Genomic DNA, 15,000 nt, shown 5'->3' on the forward strand with positions numbered 1-15,000 from the left:
TGTGTGTGAGAGAGAGATGCTGTCAGTCGGCAGAATGTTTGCTTGCTTTCAGATTCACTTTGGGAACTCAATCAGAAGAAACTGATCTTTGTTAAGGAGCGCTCCATTTCAACTTTACTTTATGATCAAATATCGAAAACCTGTCAGGAACATATTATTAATTATAATTATTTTTTATTAATTATATTTTTAGTTTTCATCCCCGCACTGGGCACAGTGATTCCTCTACTTATTATGAATCTGTGCTTAGCATAATGTATAATTAATTAACTTTTTATGTATTTACTTTACATTGCAGTTAGTTATAATAAAGTTAAACGCACACACATACATATGTACTATATATATATATATATATATATATATATATATATATGTATATATATATATATATGTGTGTGTATATATATATGTGTGTATATATGTATATATATGTGTGTAAAAAATAATCAATTTATTTATTTAGGTACTATGTTGATTCCCTTATTAATATATTGTAATAAGCCAGGCTGTTAACTCCTAATTGTGATTTTATTAGAATTATTGATATTAATACTTTGCTATGTGGATTTCTTCTTTATTATCATATTAAAAATTTTAACTTATTAACAGCAGAGGACAGTTAACCATATTGGACAGTAAATTAACTTTAAAAAATATTGACTAAATTTGATAATAACATTATTATTATAATTTTTCTCTCTCTTTTACTACGTTGATTTGTTCTTTGTTAACATGTAGTAATTCACCCAGCATGTCCATATTGGTCAGATTATTAGATATCAGGTTATTAAACCATTGACTACATTTGGTGCCATATAGTATTTTAGTTTTGTCTTTGTTATCATGTTGTAATGAGCCAGGTTTATCTGTCTTGTGTCAGTCATGGACCCTCTGAAGCAGCTTCGGGAGTCTGTGGATCGGTCCGTGGGCTGCAGGCCGAGTCCTTTAAAGACACACTCCCTGGAGGGGCTGGATCTGGGGAAGAGACCCGGCTGGTGTGGCATTACCTCACGGAGCAAGAGCCTTAACATGTCCGAATCTCCATACATCAGCAAACCCAATTCACCTGATCGCCCCGAACCAGGATCCAGGCATCATGGGACAAGGACAGGTGGCACGTCATCCCACGGGTCCTACTCTGTAGCGCTCCCCCCAATCAACGGCTTGCCATCGGTGGCTCACCACAGACCGACGGATGACAGCGACTACCATATGGAAACGGACGATGTGTTAACCCAAACTAAAAATCGTCTCAAGAAAGCAGATTGTGTGCTGGGCGACAGGACGCATGCAGAAGACATTTTGACCAGTTGTGGTGAATCCTACTTGAGTGACACGCTGTCGAAGGACTCCTCGTGTTTACCTCAGGACTACAGCGCGGCTGCGTACACACTACGATCCTCCAGCTCCGCGTCCATCGAGACGCTCTCATCCGAATGTACCGGCGCTAAAAAAACCTCTCCGCGCTCCGTCGAATACATCTCCAGCGCAGATGACAGCGACGTCATCGAGGTGCCAGTCAGCAGCTCCAGATGCAAGACGCCTCCGAGCTGCTGCTTCCGAACACACAGCGTTATCGTTCATGAGAGAAGACGAGGAAACTCCTCCGTGAAGCGGGACGCTGCAATGGACCGCCCTCCCGAACATGTGAACGATGTCTGTGCCCTGGATGAAGCCGGTTTGGAAGCCCGTGATGGTAAAGCTGGCTCTGAATCCAAGTCGTTGCTGTCATGGATGGAGTCTCCCGTATCTCCAGAAGACAGCGATCAAGACACGGATGCTGCTTCTCCCAGAAACTTCCCATCTACCTCAGATGCAGAAAACACAAGGGTCTTCAAGTCTCCACAGAGCAGGGCTTCATCTTCAGCGTCAAACCGTCAACGGAAAACTCCGGCCTCGAAGAATAGGAAACGGGCGAAACCCAGACCCAAGAGAGCACCACCTGTTGGCAAATCAGCAAAGAGACCACGGCGAAAACCTTGCTGCTCTGGACCTTCACCCATGTTTTCTGCTCAAGAGCCGGAGATCAAACTCAAATATGCAAAGCACAAAGAAGAGAAGAGGGACAGCAGGCCGGACGGCTTCGCCCCGTACGTGCACATGGAGCTCTCGTCCTGCACGATCGTCAGTTTCAGGGAAGACGACGTTTATTCGGCGAAGAAAGGAGCAGGCGGTCCCGGGGGCCGTCCCGAAGACGTCCTGTCTGCAGCTGGGCCGTGTTGGCTCCGACGCCAGGTCACAGGTCAGGCGTTTCTGCTGTCTGTGTGGAAGAGCGGGCAGTGTTGAAGGCCTGGGGGACTTGCATGGACCGTACTGTGATTTGGACAGTTTGGAGGACGGTGCGTCCCGCTCCTTCAGACGGCAGAGGAAGGAGAACTGCTCGGGGAGCGTGGAGTGTAGTGAGCACTGGGTACATGAGGACTGTAGCATCTGGACTGCAGGCGTCTTTCTGGTTAAAGGGAAACTCTACGGACTGGAGGAAGCCATCCGGCTCGCACAAGGAACAGTAAGTCTTTTACTTCCCCTGACAGAGTGAAAGAAGAAGAAATTATATATTGTGTTATGAAAGTGTTGGGCTGAGCCAAAACCATCGTCCATCAACGACGGATGATCGACATCACGATGTTGCGCCAGTTTTTAAATATTGTCATCCTAGTATAGCTATATAATACCACTGTCTCTGACTGGTCTGAATCTGTAAGGTGCTGTTGTGTTTGGTTGGTGCAGGTGTGTTCGTACTGTCACATGGTTGGTGCCACTTTGGGATGTTTCTTCAAAGATTGCCCCCATAAGTACCACTTCCCCTGTGCCCTGCAGTCAGGTAATGCTCATCAGTTCTCCGGAGACCATGCAGACACAATCCAGAAGTAATGCAGTGTTCATCGTACAAAACTACTGGGTCAGTTTCGAAATTGATACAGACTTCTGTTTGAAGTCATTTCAGAGCTAAATACTAGGGCTTTTCACCCTTGAAACAGTAAACCATGTTTAATTGCTTCACGTTTCACACTGCTCATCATTTACCCAGTGTGAAAAGCCTGTTGAGATTTTAACTGCTTGTAAGGCGTCAGTTTGTGTCCCATTTCCGGCTCTTCTGGGGTTTCTCTCTCATCTCTGTTTGGTTGCACAGAAGCTGTTTTCGTTCATGTGGAGGTGCTCATCTGTGCTCTTGTGTCTGCACACAGACGGTGCGCTCAACGAGGAGAACTTCACCATGAGATGCCCGAAGCACAAGGTGACTCAGAGAGATGGATTTAGCTGGAGCTCCTCCGAAACGATGAGTTTATGTTCTGAGAAGGACACGAGTTTGCAGTATAATAGAGTTTCTCAGCGTTATTGTCCTCCTCTTGCATCATCTCCACTGCTGATAATGATCACTCGTGTTTCAGAATAAAACATCCAGAGCGAGCGTTAGCAGGCTGAAGAACAGATGACATCTGGGAGGTGCTGAAATGTCTTTGAAGGTAATTTAATGCACTTCTTTATTATGTCTTAGACGTTTTATTTTGCCTGTAGAAATTGTATTTAGAATTTTTCACCTCAAAAATCAGAAGTGTGATTGATATTAAGTTATATTTCGGGTGCATGCCTTATTAGGATCATTTAAGAATTTAATTAATGAATTAATATATTTATTTTGATATGACCTAGGCAAGTTCTTGACTGATTTTGTGAGGAGTAAATGTCAATTATGTGAAAAAGAATGTGTTTTTCTAGTACAGCCCCCAAAACAAAATCAAGACTTTGTAAAAGACCATAATAGTACACCCTCTAACATTATGAGGGAAAAAATACTATAATGCTACAACAGTATATTATTAGAGGTATTCATTGATCATGGTTCATTTGAAATGAGATTTGGCAATTAGAAATGAACATAGGGGGAAAAATCCCAATAAAAATAGCACAATGCAGAAAACCTCAAAATAAAATTGTATTGAATTTCTTTAGATGTTGTTTAAAGATGACCCAGGCATGTGCTGATGAGCTGATGATCAGGTGTGTCTCATTAACATCAGTTTGAATATGTGTAGTATTGATGTCTCCAGGATAACAGCACAATAACAGCACATCTCCTATAAGCCCGACAAACATTTCTGGATTCAGTTTTAGTGAATGATACACTCTACTTTTCTTTTTTTTAAACACTAAGGGTCCTGTTTTAACGATCTAAACTCAAAGTGTAAAGCACACAACACAGGTGCACTCAGGACATGTACAAATCCACTTTTGCTATTTTAACGATGGAAAAACGGTTGGCGTGCCCGAGCGCATGGTCTAAATGGGTTGTCCCTATTCTCTTAATGAGTAATGGGTGTTTTTTGGGCGTAACAAGCAATAAACCAATCAGAGTCTCATCTTCCATTCCCTTTAAGAGCCAGTTGTGCTCGTGCCATGACGGATTGGCTATTTACACGGCCGAATTTAGCAAGTGCAAAGAGACAGAAAGCATGTCCGAGATGAAAATAACATTCATGTCACATTCCATTATGACATGTAGGCATTTTTATATATATATATATATTCTTATGCATTGCAATCCTTAAATTTTTAATATTTGAGTCCCTGTGTTTAATAAGCAGCGTGTACGCTCTTTAAATAACAAAGAAAAACATTGCGTCAGACTTTAGACCAAGTTTGTGTTGGTCTACGGCGCAGTCTATTTTCAGCTCCTTAAAATAGCAATGCACCTGAACACAACTCTTATTTTAGACCAGCACACCCATGGGCGCACTAATGAGTGCCAATGCATTTGCTAATTAAATGATGTGGTGCTGGACGGGAAAATGTGACTGAAACTAGCAAACACACTTGCGTCGCATTGCGTCGGGTGTATGTTGGGGCCCTCAAGCTGTGTTTTATGGTGTAATGATCATGAATCTTTCTTTGCTCCTCCTCTGCAGGTAGACGTTGACAGACGTCGGCTCATCTGGCGGTGGAGTGGTCCCTGATGTGTTTACAGCTCTCTCTGTTTGGTTCAGCGCTCCACGTGTTGAGTGTTACACGTCCTCTCAGGCGGTCTGCAGGTCTGTCTCTGGAGCAGTACTCTCACACAGCGCTGGAGCGTTTCCACTGCGTTCCTCTGCGTTCTCAACACTCAACCACTGCAGATCTCCATTTCATCTGGGTTTACTGAAGGCCAAATATCTCCTTCTGCTTCAGGATGAATCCTGTAAAACCTTTTAAAGTGGCAGTCTAAACAACAGGGGGATCAATAATGAGAGCCTCGCTTCATTTGAAGTAACAGTACAAGTGTATTGAGCAGAAGTCATTATTTGTGCACTTTAGCATCTCTTTGTTCATTAAATATGTAACACCAACTGTCCTTTCTATAACAGCGATGTCTTTTTATTACATAAAGCTGAATGCTGAATGAACTAGTCTCCTCCAGTGGTACTGTATGCACTATTACCTGAGCATATTTATTTCTATTTATGTTTAATGCATAGGTGTATATTTATTTGCCAATGACCAGCCAGAGTGTGTTTTAGCACCCTGTATACACGCAGTAGAGGCACATTATGATTTGATGTGGGTAACAGCTACAGGGGGCTTTAAATATGAGTCTGGTGTCAGTTTGAATCTTGTGGCCTGGGAATCAAGAAATCACAGCGTCTGTAGGTTTCTCCATTTCACCTGATGCCTTGTGATGTGTGGACTTCTGTTTCAATAAATGTTTTTATTCTACATTCCTGAGACACCGATGTGTGACAGTCCTTCATTTCTCACTGGACTCGATGTGTTGATGTGTCCTGGTGGTGAAGATGGTCTTTGACTCGGTTATGGCTAAATGAATCTCATATTCAACAGTGGCCCCTACACTGCAGCAGAATAAAATACATGCACAGAGAAACTGAAAGAGCAGACATGGTAATTAATTTTGCTATTTAAATATGACAACTCATTAGACATGAGAAAGTGGACTTTGCTTTTCTATTTAAACTTTGCCAGTCACTGCACAAACAGTAATGCAATGTTCTCAATAGAGTTTGGATTATGTCACTATTTATGCACCTATATATGCAAAACGCATTTGAAAATACAATTTGCAATTCCTTTTGAAAATAGTCTGGAATATCCTTCCATCGAAGTGAAGGAGAGAAATACAGTTTTTTTTCATTGATTGTGCAGTTGTTCAAAAACACACTGATTAATCAGCTTTTCAAAAGACTTTCAGTGAACAAAACTCCATAAAACAGATTGAAAGTTGTGAATTTTGAAAGATTACATTAGATTTAGGATCTTTATATAGTGTGTGCCAACTTTGTCCTTGACAGAGCATTATTTTCATTTGCAGTAGGCTAACTCTAGCCAGACCAAAGTGTGTCTCCAGATATTAAATCATGGACGATTTAAATCGTTTCGTTATACATGATGTGCCTCTTGCTTATTTTGTGAGACCCGGGTCCAGTTCACTGTCTTAAGAACAAGTCTGACCAACTAGCAGAAAGCCAAGGGGCAATCAGTCTTATTTTTGGGGGCGATTCAACTTAGACTAATCTACATTTTTATGTAACCAAAAAAAAAAAAAAAAAAGAATTAGATGAACAACTTTTAAGACCAGTCTTGTCTAAATCTTTTGTGCAACCAGTCACTGTGATAATGCTTCTGCAAATGAACTGTGTTCAGTGATCTGATTCCCTTAGTTCAAGTGAGAACGTGAACATCCTACAGCAGGCCACCAATCAAAAACTATATAATCAGACATTATACCACATTACACTATTCAGAGTGACTGACATTATAAACAGACTCTCAATTAGTCTCGCACATACCTAATATTTCCATAATACATTTCAAAAGAAGATTTTAATCTATCTGTTAGCAGTTCTCCTTTTGGTAGGTGCAATATACAATTTTGTGGCAAAAACATTGCTTGGTTTTATTTATTTATTTTTTCATTCAAAAGTAGGAAATTGACTTAAACATCATCAAATGGCAATAGTAATTTCCTAACTCTTGAAATGTCAGGTTAATCGAGTGGAAGGGTTACGATGGCCTTATTTCTCGAGCATGTCTGCTAGCGTCAAATCTTTCATGCTGATGTCAAAGATTAATCGTGAGACGATGAGAGAGCTAGAGAGATGAGACGCAGGATCTGTTGTGTCTGCGTGAAGCTACTGTCTGGCTCGCTCTCTGCTCAGCTTCTCTTCGCTCTGGCCGTTAACATCATCTCAGCACCCACAAATACTACACTATAATTAGTTTTCTGTCTTTTTTTGTAATCTGCAGCTCTGCCCAAAGGTTTTCCAGATCATCCTCACTTTGCATTTCTCTCCCTCAGTCGCTAAGGACCTTTGCTCAACCGAATAAACAAATGAGGTGCAAACATGAAATATACCTCTCTATCATTTCCATCTGGTTGCGAGGTGTCCTGTGTGGGAGGAAAAGAACACAAAAGAGTAAAGAAATATTATACTCTGTACTTTATATGCTGATTAATGCTTGATGATTGCGTTACTTTATACATTTGTGACCCTGGAGCACAAAAGCAGTCTTAAGTCTCCGGTGTATATTTGTAGCAATAGCCAAAAAACATTGCATGGGTCAAAATTATTGATTTTACTTTTATGCCAAAAATCATTAGGATATTAAATAAGGATCATGTTCCATGAAGATATTTTGTAAATTTCCTAAAGTAAATGTATCAAACCCTAAGTTTTGATCAGTAATATGCATTGCTAACAACATCATTTGGAACACTTTAAAGGTGAATATCTCAGTATTTCGATTTTTTTTGCACCCTCAGATTCCAGATTTTCAAATAGTTGCATCTCGGCCAAATATTGACCGATCCAAACAAACCAGACATCAATGGAAAGCAGATTTATTCACTGATTTATGGTTTTGTGGTCCAGGGTCCCATCTGCATCTGCTCACCTATGCATTGTTTGTTTCTGCTTCTTCTTCACCATGTTTTGATCCAGAGATTCTGGACTCTTTCAGAAGATGTGTAATAGCGCCCCCTACCGTACAACAGTGAAAACATGGAAAACAGGACAAATCTGTTAATGGCGTTGTTCAGAAATGACAGAAAATTCACAACAAGTGCAGATTCAGCAAACTTGAGCACACTTCTTATCTCAAGGGAAGGTAGTTCTGTGTTTCCACAGCAATAGTGGAGCTTATTATATAACTGTTAATAAAAACTCTTACGGTAACAAGATAAGGAAATTACATCTTCACGTGTTAGTAAGGGTTCATAGTGGCATGTTGTTATATTGCAGGGTATTCTGTGCAAGTCTCAGTGAGATCCTCCAGATTTTCCACTGATTTGACAATAATGTAGAAATCATTATTCATTAAATAGTTATGCAGATGCTTGTTTCGGCTAGCTCCGCTAATGTGCAGCTAAAGGTTTTTTGAGTGTGCTCAGAGGATCACACAAATCAGCATGCTTCACCATGTGTCCGGCGTGAATCACTTTAAAAGCCATATGCTACCGCACATAAATAGTTTACGTCACTGTCTGACGAATAGCGCTGGCCACCAGCAAAACGCACTGGAACTGAGCCTTTAAAAGCTTTCAAAGAGGCTGACGTTGAGATCTTGGGGTTTCTGTTTTGAGCTTTAAGCATTAAAATCCAGTCAGATGAATATAGATCAATCTGTTCTTTCTGTCTGTACCCTCCACTGAACCTGATCTCCTATTCTTATCTAAATGAGTCCTCCTGGTGCAAGAACAGCCACTGAGTCACCTCTCTAGATGTCTAGAAAAGGTTTTAATATCATCTCGGGTTTGGCTCTGAGGTGTGAACGAGGAGGGACGGTGATAAGGTGGGCGTCTGATACATTCTCTCCTAATCCAACATGAATCGAGGAACAAAATGTACAAGAAAGCTGTTGGTTTGTCTTCCTGCGTCTGTCTCGCAGTCTCTGAGCCGTCCAGATGGCAGAAGTACTAGAGCCGCTGCTTTAGCCAGGCATTTCCAGCTAATCTTTGGCAAATCACAGCAAACAAGATATTATCGTTACATTATTATTCCCTTTCATGTTTCTTTTAAGGGGAAATGTTGAGCTAAATTACCAAGCACAGACCAACACACACAGTCCCATAGGACTCACTTTGCCTCTCATTAGCATCTTATAATGATGCTGCTATCTTTTCTCATGGACACTGATGCTTTAAACATGATGCACTTAGACAGAATTTTGATGTAACATGCAGAAAGAGGGGTTTTGCCTAAAAATGCATTAAAAAAAATTATTAACATGCCAAACTAACTATGCTTAACATTTTCTGTAACTCAGAAATCAACTGCATTGGTCATGAATTCAAATATTGCTGGTTTTCAAATAAACATTGCTTCAGAAAAGACACAAAAGCCACATCGTTCAATACTTTTAGTGTTTATTTCTACAATGTTTCTCCAGAGCAATGTTGATTCATGCAAATATTTCTGAAAAAAAGAGAAAAAACGCAACACATTAAAATCTCTGCTTTTGCTTGCATCCTTTTAACGAAAGATTTTCACATTTGACTTCATACATTTTGCAGGGTTAAAATGTCTTTCAGCTTCTTCGTGGTTATTGTCTGTGAGCGTATCAATATATTTTGTACTGACGTATTAAAAAACATAAAACCTTTTCTTTTTTTGACTCCCCTGTAACTTTTATAAAGTTATGCAAACTTGTGATGATTTATATGATCACTACACAATAACTGTCGCGATTCTAAAAGGTAGCACAGATCTCCTGACATTGGTTTTGTTTTTAATAAATCCATGCAAAATGCTCTTTCAAACATTGTCAACACATTGATTTTTGTATTTTAACAACACAGGATCAAATAATTCCAACAAATGAATTTCTTTTGCTACGTTTCTTCGAACAAGAGAATGAAATTGAACAAATGTCATAATAAAATGTATAAATGTTAAATAAAAATCTGGAAAAACTTCTGCAAGAATGCAATTTCCACTTCACTGGAATTTGACTGAATCTAAACACAAAGTATATCAGGTTTAGCAGCTGGTAACATTTATATGCAATTAACGGACCAAATAAAAGATAAAGATATAGAGCTGAACCTTTATTTTTTGGACTAAAGCAGCACATTTCTTTTAGACATAAATTAGTTATGAAACATAAATATGACATTTTCATTTAACAGATCCTTCCTACGCCTCAAGTAACAAATTAGGTGTTAAAGACAACATGAAATGGTGTTAGAATAAATAATATTCGACTAATAATAACCATCATTTGACATTTTAAGACAGGATACTCTAAGAAAACAAAAAATGATGTGGGCGGTAGTCTGAATTTTACAAGTGTCTGTTTCGTATCAGGATGAAGTCAGATGGTTGAATGAGAGGGTTTGAAAATAAGAGGTATATACAGTTTAGTTAACAACACTTGTTGAAGACTGGGAATGTGTGTTAAACAGGTAAATGGGGCAAACTCTGATTTCACATTGACACAGTGAATGGTAAACCTGAGAAATCCTTCAACTTCACTCAGTAATCACGTGAACATCAACAGGACATCTATGAAGAGAACACTGCACATCTCAAAACATAACATGCTCTTCTAAGCATCACGATTTTGTCAACACACATCTGACTAACTTAAAAAAAGAAGCAAATTCATATATAAAAATCTCAATCTCAGATCGCAAGAAACAGTGGCTGGATAACATCCAACAGGAGCTTCTCCAAGAGACGCCAAAACGGACATCTTCTAGTTTCAGTGACAAACTTCTGCTATCAGGACACAGAAAGACTGCAAAAAGAGGAAATCATGTACTTTAGGAATGTCTGAATATATGAACACACAGTGGCTGAATGGTTTCTGAAGTCTTCATCATGTCTAAATCACTCTTGTATTTTGTGGTACACCCACAGCCAAGTGAAGAATGGAAGATTGACCGAGTATTGAAGAGAGAGGAATATGTTACTCAAGAGAAGAGAGATTTTCAATATACCATTCAAACCTCCTTAACAGTCGTCTGAAATCTGCTCTTGCCACTTTTGGTTTAACGGTGAGATTTGACAGTGCAGATTCACTGCAAATTATAATCGAACATTGTGATGCTACGATATTTAATAAATAACACAAAGGTCAAGACCAAATGAATAGTACAACACACTTATAAAGTATCCAGTAAGCTTCCAAAAAATTGTTTATCGGCTGACCACAGGAATACACAAGAACAAAACAACACCCACGTGATCCTGAACAATACCAACGAGTTCCTACTGTGATCCCGAAACCACGTGAATCTTCACATCAAATGTTTTTGCAGTTTTTTTCCATGTTCCTTTCTTTGACTTAATCATGTTTTCACTATGAAATCAACATATTGCTTCATATTTTCACACAAGAGCTTGTCTCTTTCTCTCCATTCTTCTAAAGTTTCCAGTGTAAACTGCTTTAGTTTTGGTCTTATAATACGTGGAAACCGTGCACAATCTGCAGACTTCGTTCACGGTCTTACAGATTCCCTCAGAGAGACCCGTCATTAGGAAGGGTTTCAAGCTGTCCGCTCTTCTTAGGACTTTTCAGACTAACTTTTCCTTTTACGCTAAGGACTCGTGTCCTTATTGTCATCTAGTTATCCCAAGTATATGAGCAAGGCAGGTTAAAGTCTACACACATATTTCAATAGGTGTTGTGACCAGGATGCGGCCATTGTTGCCGTTGTTGTCTCGGTGGACACGTTCGTAGCCTCCAGTGGAGGAAGCAGGGCTGTTCGAGGATGTAGAGGAGTAGTGCGCCGTCACCGGCTCCATGATGATGCCTCCTTTGGTGACCCCATACACAGGGGACAAGCTCTGCTGCTTCAAACGGTCCACCAACTCATCTTCTTCAGAGGAAGACGTGCTAAGCTCAGCCTGACGGCCGTTCATCGCTGTGCCGCTGTTGCTATTACCGCCCGAGACGTGGGAGGTGTTGCCGTTCTCCGTGTCGAGCATCCAGTTGTGTGTGAAGTAGCTGAAGACCTGTTCGACGGAGCATCGGCGGTCCTGCTCGATGGCCAGCAGACAGCGAAACATGCGGAGCGCCTCGTCAGTGAAGCGACGCCACTGTGAAGGCACCGTGCTGGCTCGCCTGCGCCGATGCTGCCAGCGCACAAACTCCTCGTAGAAAGCGTCGGATGGGAGTGCTTTTTCCCAAGGGAAGTTCCCAGTGAGCATGCAGAACAGAAGTACACCGAAGGCCCACACATCAGTGCTGTAGTCTACACACAGGCCCTCTTGCCGGCAGGGGTCGCACAGTTCTGGAGCCGTGTACGGGATGGTCCCGCTCACCCGCTTCACCGGAGAGCCAGCGCACCGCGTCATGCCAAAGTCTGACAGTTTCACCTTCCGGCACTCCTTATCAAAGATGAGGACGTTCTCCGGCTTTATGTCACGATGCACCAGCTTCTTGCAGTGCAGGTAGTCCAGTGCAATCGCCACCTGGTGCACGCACCGCTTGGCAACGCTCTCCGGCAGCCCAACCTACGCACAGGACACAACAGAATTAGACGCTACACCCGAAATACCATGCGGTTACATAAGACATGCTATCATAATTCTTACGGACCGCCAAATCTGATGCACAATGAGCCCTCGCAGCTGAAAACCTGATCGCCATTAAAACTAAGGCTTTCTGTACTGCAGCAACGAGTTTGCAGGGAACATGAGTTGTGATGCACATCATCAACAGAATCACAAGAACTGAATTTAATCAAACGCTGAAGCTACTATCTAGGCTCATTGGAAATATGTGCCTCTACCTACGTTTCTGCAAGATTGAAAAAAACAGACATATATGTATGAAATGCTGCACTTTCCAATCGACTAGAGGCAGACAACTTTTATTGCTTTTCACACAAGTTATGATTTACAGGGCCAGAGTTTCGATTAGGAAAGCCTGATTTTTGCACAATATTATGTTATGACTTCAAAATATTTTAACATGCTGCTGGTTTCGAAAAGTAATACTTTTGAATGTTACTTTGACATATACTGGTTTGCCTGTTAATTCACATGAAGCACACATTTTGTGAAACTATGGATTGACAAAACAGCTCAAACCCAAGCAGAAGGAAGTTAAAATAGCACGGCTTTTTTTTTTTTTATATCACTTTCACTTTTGTCAAGACTATGGGGTATGTTTAGGGTTGGGTTTTGTGTAAGAGGTATGTTATTTTCCAAAATGATAGAGCATTACATTTTAGCGTCACTCCCCGGACATTTGAATTCTGAGCTGCCACAATCCCTGCCTAAAGCAATGTAATAAAAACATGGCCACAATCGTTAAAACGCCAATCACTGGATATTTCACTTTCATATGTGCAAAGTAGCACAATATGAATATATCTATTAAGTAACGATCCGAGTCCTCGTTGTCTCACCTGAGGAGGAATGATGTCAAAGAGATCGCCTGCCAGGGCATACTCTTGAGCGAAGATGTAATATTCGTCCGTTTCGAAGGCAATGCCGAACATGTTGATGATGAAAGGACAAGGTGACAGGTAGAGAGAGATGCTGTACTCGCGGAGGAAGCTCTTCAGCTTAGTGGTTTTCTTCCGCAAGAATTTCAAGGCCATTTTCGTGCCTGGAGGAAAAATAAGAGAGGTACAGATTAACATTTTTTGGCTTTTAATGCATTCCTGATTATTCTGTCCGTGACACAGAGATAATGGCCTGCTTGCAAGATCTGAACGTGCTCTTTTAAATGTCACGCCAAGACAATGTCAGGTCATGTATTAATGTGGGAAATCAATTCACAAGGGAACTCTTCAGTGAAACCTAAAGCAAATTCCAATAACATGAATCTATTTTCTGTTTCTGTTTATTTCTTTCCTTCTTTTTTTGCTCATTGAAAGTATGCTAATGCTTCTAGCTACACAAGTCTGATTAATTGCATTGTTCAACTCATCAGTATGATGTCATCATGTCATATTATGCAGCATTCCATTCTGAATATACTTGGAAATTTTAGTTTTGGTTTTCAATAGGACTAGGTGTAACAATCCCTAACAGTTCAGCACACAAGTAGCCTTGACTACACTGAAGTTGTCAACTTAGGCCAACAAGGAAAAGCCAAAACCAGATCTTCACACCAGTGAGACACATCATCAGTGGTGTACCACTTTATGGAAAGTGTGATTTAACACCACTTTAACTCAGACTTTCAACTTGGGAAATTATGCCGAATTCCACAACCCTTATTTCCCCAAGTTGCTGGTGTATGAGATCAGTTAATGATTAACATTCACGTTTAAGAAAATGAAATGCACCAATGAGTCCAGGATCCTACATTACATGATTATATAACCTGTTTGGCAAACTTTTGCATAAACAGGTGTTTAAAACACTTTAAATGACCCAATGGCGCTGGCATTTAGTTTCTTTACACAAGCATCAGGCAATAGCACATCGTAATGGTCACAAGTCAAACATAGGAGCATCCCACATTTGGATGAAATGCAGTATTAAAGGAGTCATATGATGCTGCTCAAAAGAACTTATTTTGGTGTATTTGCTGTAATGCAATGTGTTTATGCAGTTTAAGGTTAAAAAAGGTTTTTTTTCCTCCTCTATGTCCTGCCTTCTGCAACTTGTTGATTTTTACAAGGCTTATCGGTCTGAAAAGTGAGGTGTGCTCTGATTGGCCAAATACTTCAAGCGTGTGACAGGAAATGTTACGCTCCTTAACATATTGTGATGCCCTGTCTGACCTGAGCGACAAGACATAAACATAAAACCCTTTATAAATATAATATCAACTTGATTTCTTGTCTTTTGGGAAGCCAAACAAAGTAGTTTCGCTTTCCCAGTGAAACACACAGCGTCTATACAACATGGTGGCGGCGGCAACAATACTACAATGAGAATAAAAGGTACACCTTCTTTCTTTGCGTGAACATTTGGGTGGTGTTATGCAAATCTTCCCACACAGTGACGTAGAGATGTGGGGGCGTGTTAGAACAAACCATTTCACAGGGGTGTGGACGAGTCTTAACTTTGAATATCTCTTTGGATTTGAGACCTCAGTCTTTGC

At 40.6% G+C, this 15,000-nt stretch overlaps 2 protein-coding genes across 4 annotated transcripts in view; one reads left to right on the plus strand and one right to left on the minus strand.

The window, feature by feature from the left end:
- The window catches only part of LOC113052993 (uncharacterized), a 6,000-nt gene extending 300 nt beyond the window's left edge, over positions 1-5,700 (plus strand). The window contains exons 2-6 of one of the 3 annotated variants that reach the window (XM_026217581.1): positions 884-2,509; positions 2,731-2,902; positions 3,189-3,238; positions 3,393-3,467; positions 4,908-5,700. In XM_026217581.1, coding sequence (XP_026073366.1) covers positions 886-2,289 — 1,404 coding nt within the window. In that variant the 5' untranslated portion in view covers positions 884-885 and the 3' untranslated portion in view covers positions 2,290-2,509; positions 2,731-2,902; positions 3,189-3,238; positions 3,393-3,467; positions 4,908-5,700. Of the gene's footprint in view, positions 1-883; positions 2,510-2,730; positions 2,903-3,188; positions 3,468-4,907 lie in introns of all 3 variants that reach the window. The other 2 variants (XM_026217566.1, XM_026217575.1) reach the window with 2 other exon arrangements.
- A 3,660-nt stretch (positions 5,701-9,360) lies between these two features.
- LOC113053006 (serine/threonine-protein kinase SBK1-like) overlaps positions 9,361-15,000 on the minus strand; it is a 13,060-nt gene continuing 7,420 nt past the window's right edge. Inside the window, exons 3-4 of the mRNA XM_026217593.1 lie at positions 13,349-13,551; positions 9,361-12,449 (exon numbers count right to left, since the gene is read on the minus strand). Of these exons, the coding sequence (XP_026073378.1) occupies positions 11,595-12,449; positions 13,349-13,551 (1,058 nt within the window). The 3' untranslated portion in view covers positions 9,361-11,594. The remainder of the gene's footprint in view (positions 12,450-13,348; positions 13,552-15,000) is intronic.

This window comes from Carassius auratus, chromosome 3 (genome assembly GCF_003368295.1).
Source record: "Carassius auratus strain Wakin chromosome 3, ASM336829v1, whole genome shotgun sequence".
NCBI classification, from domain to species: domain Eukaryota; kingdom Metazoa; phylum Chordata; class Actinopteri; order Cypriniformes; family Cyprinidae; genus Carassius; species Carassius auratus.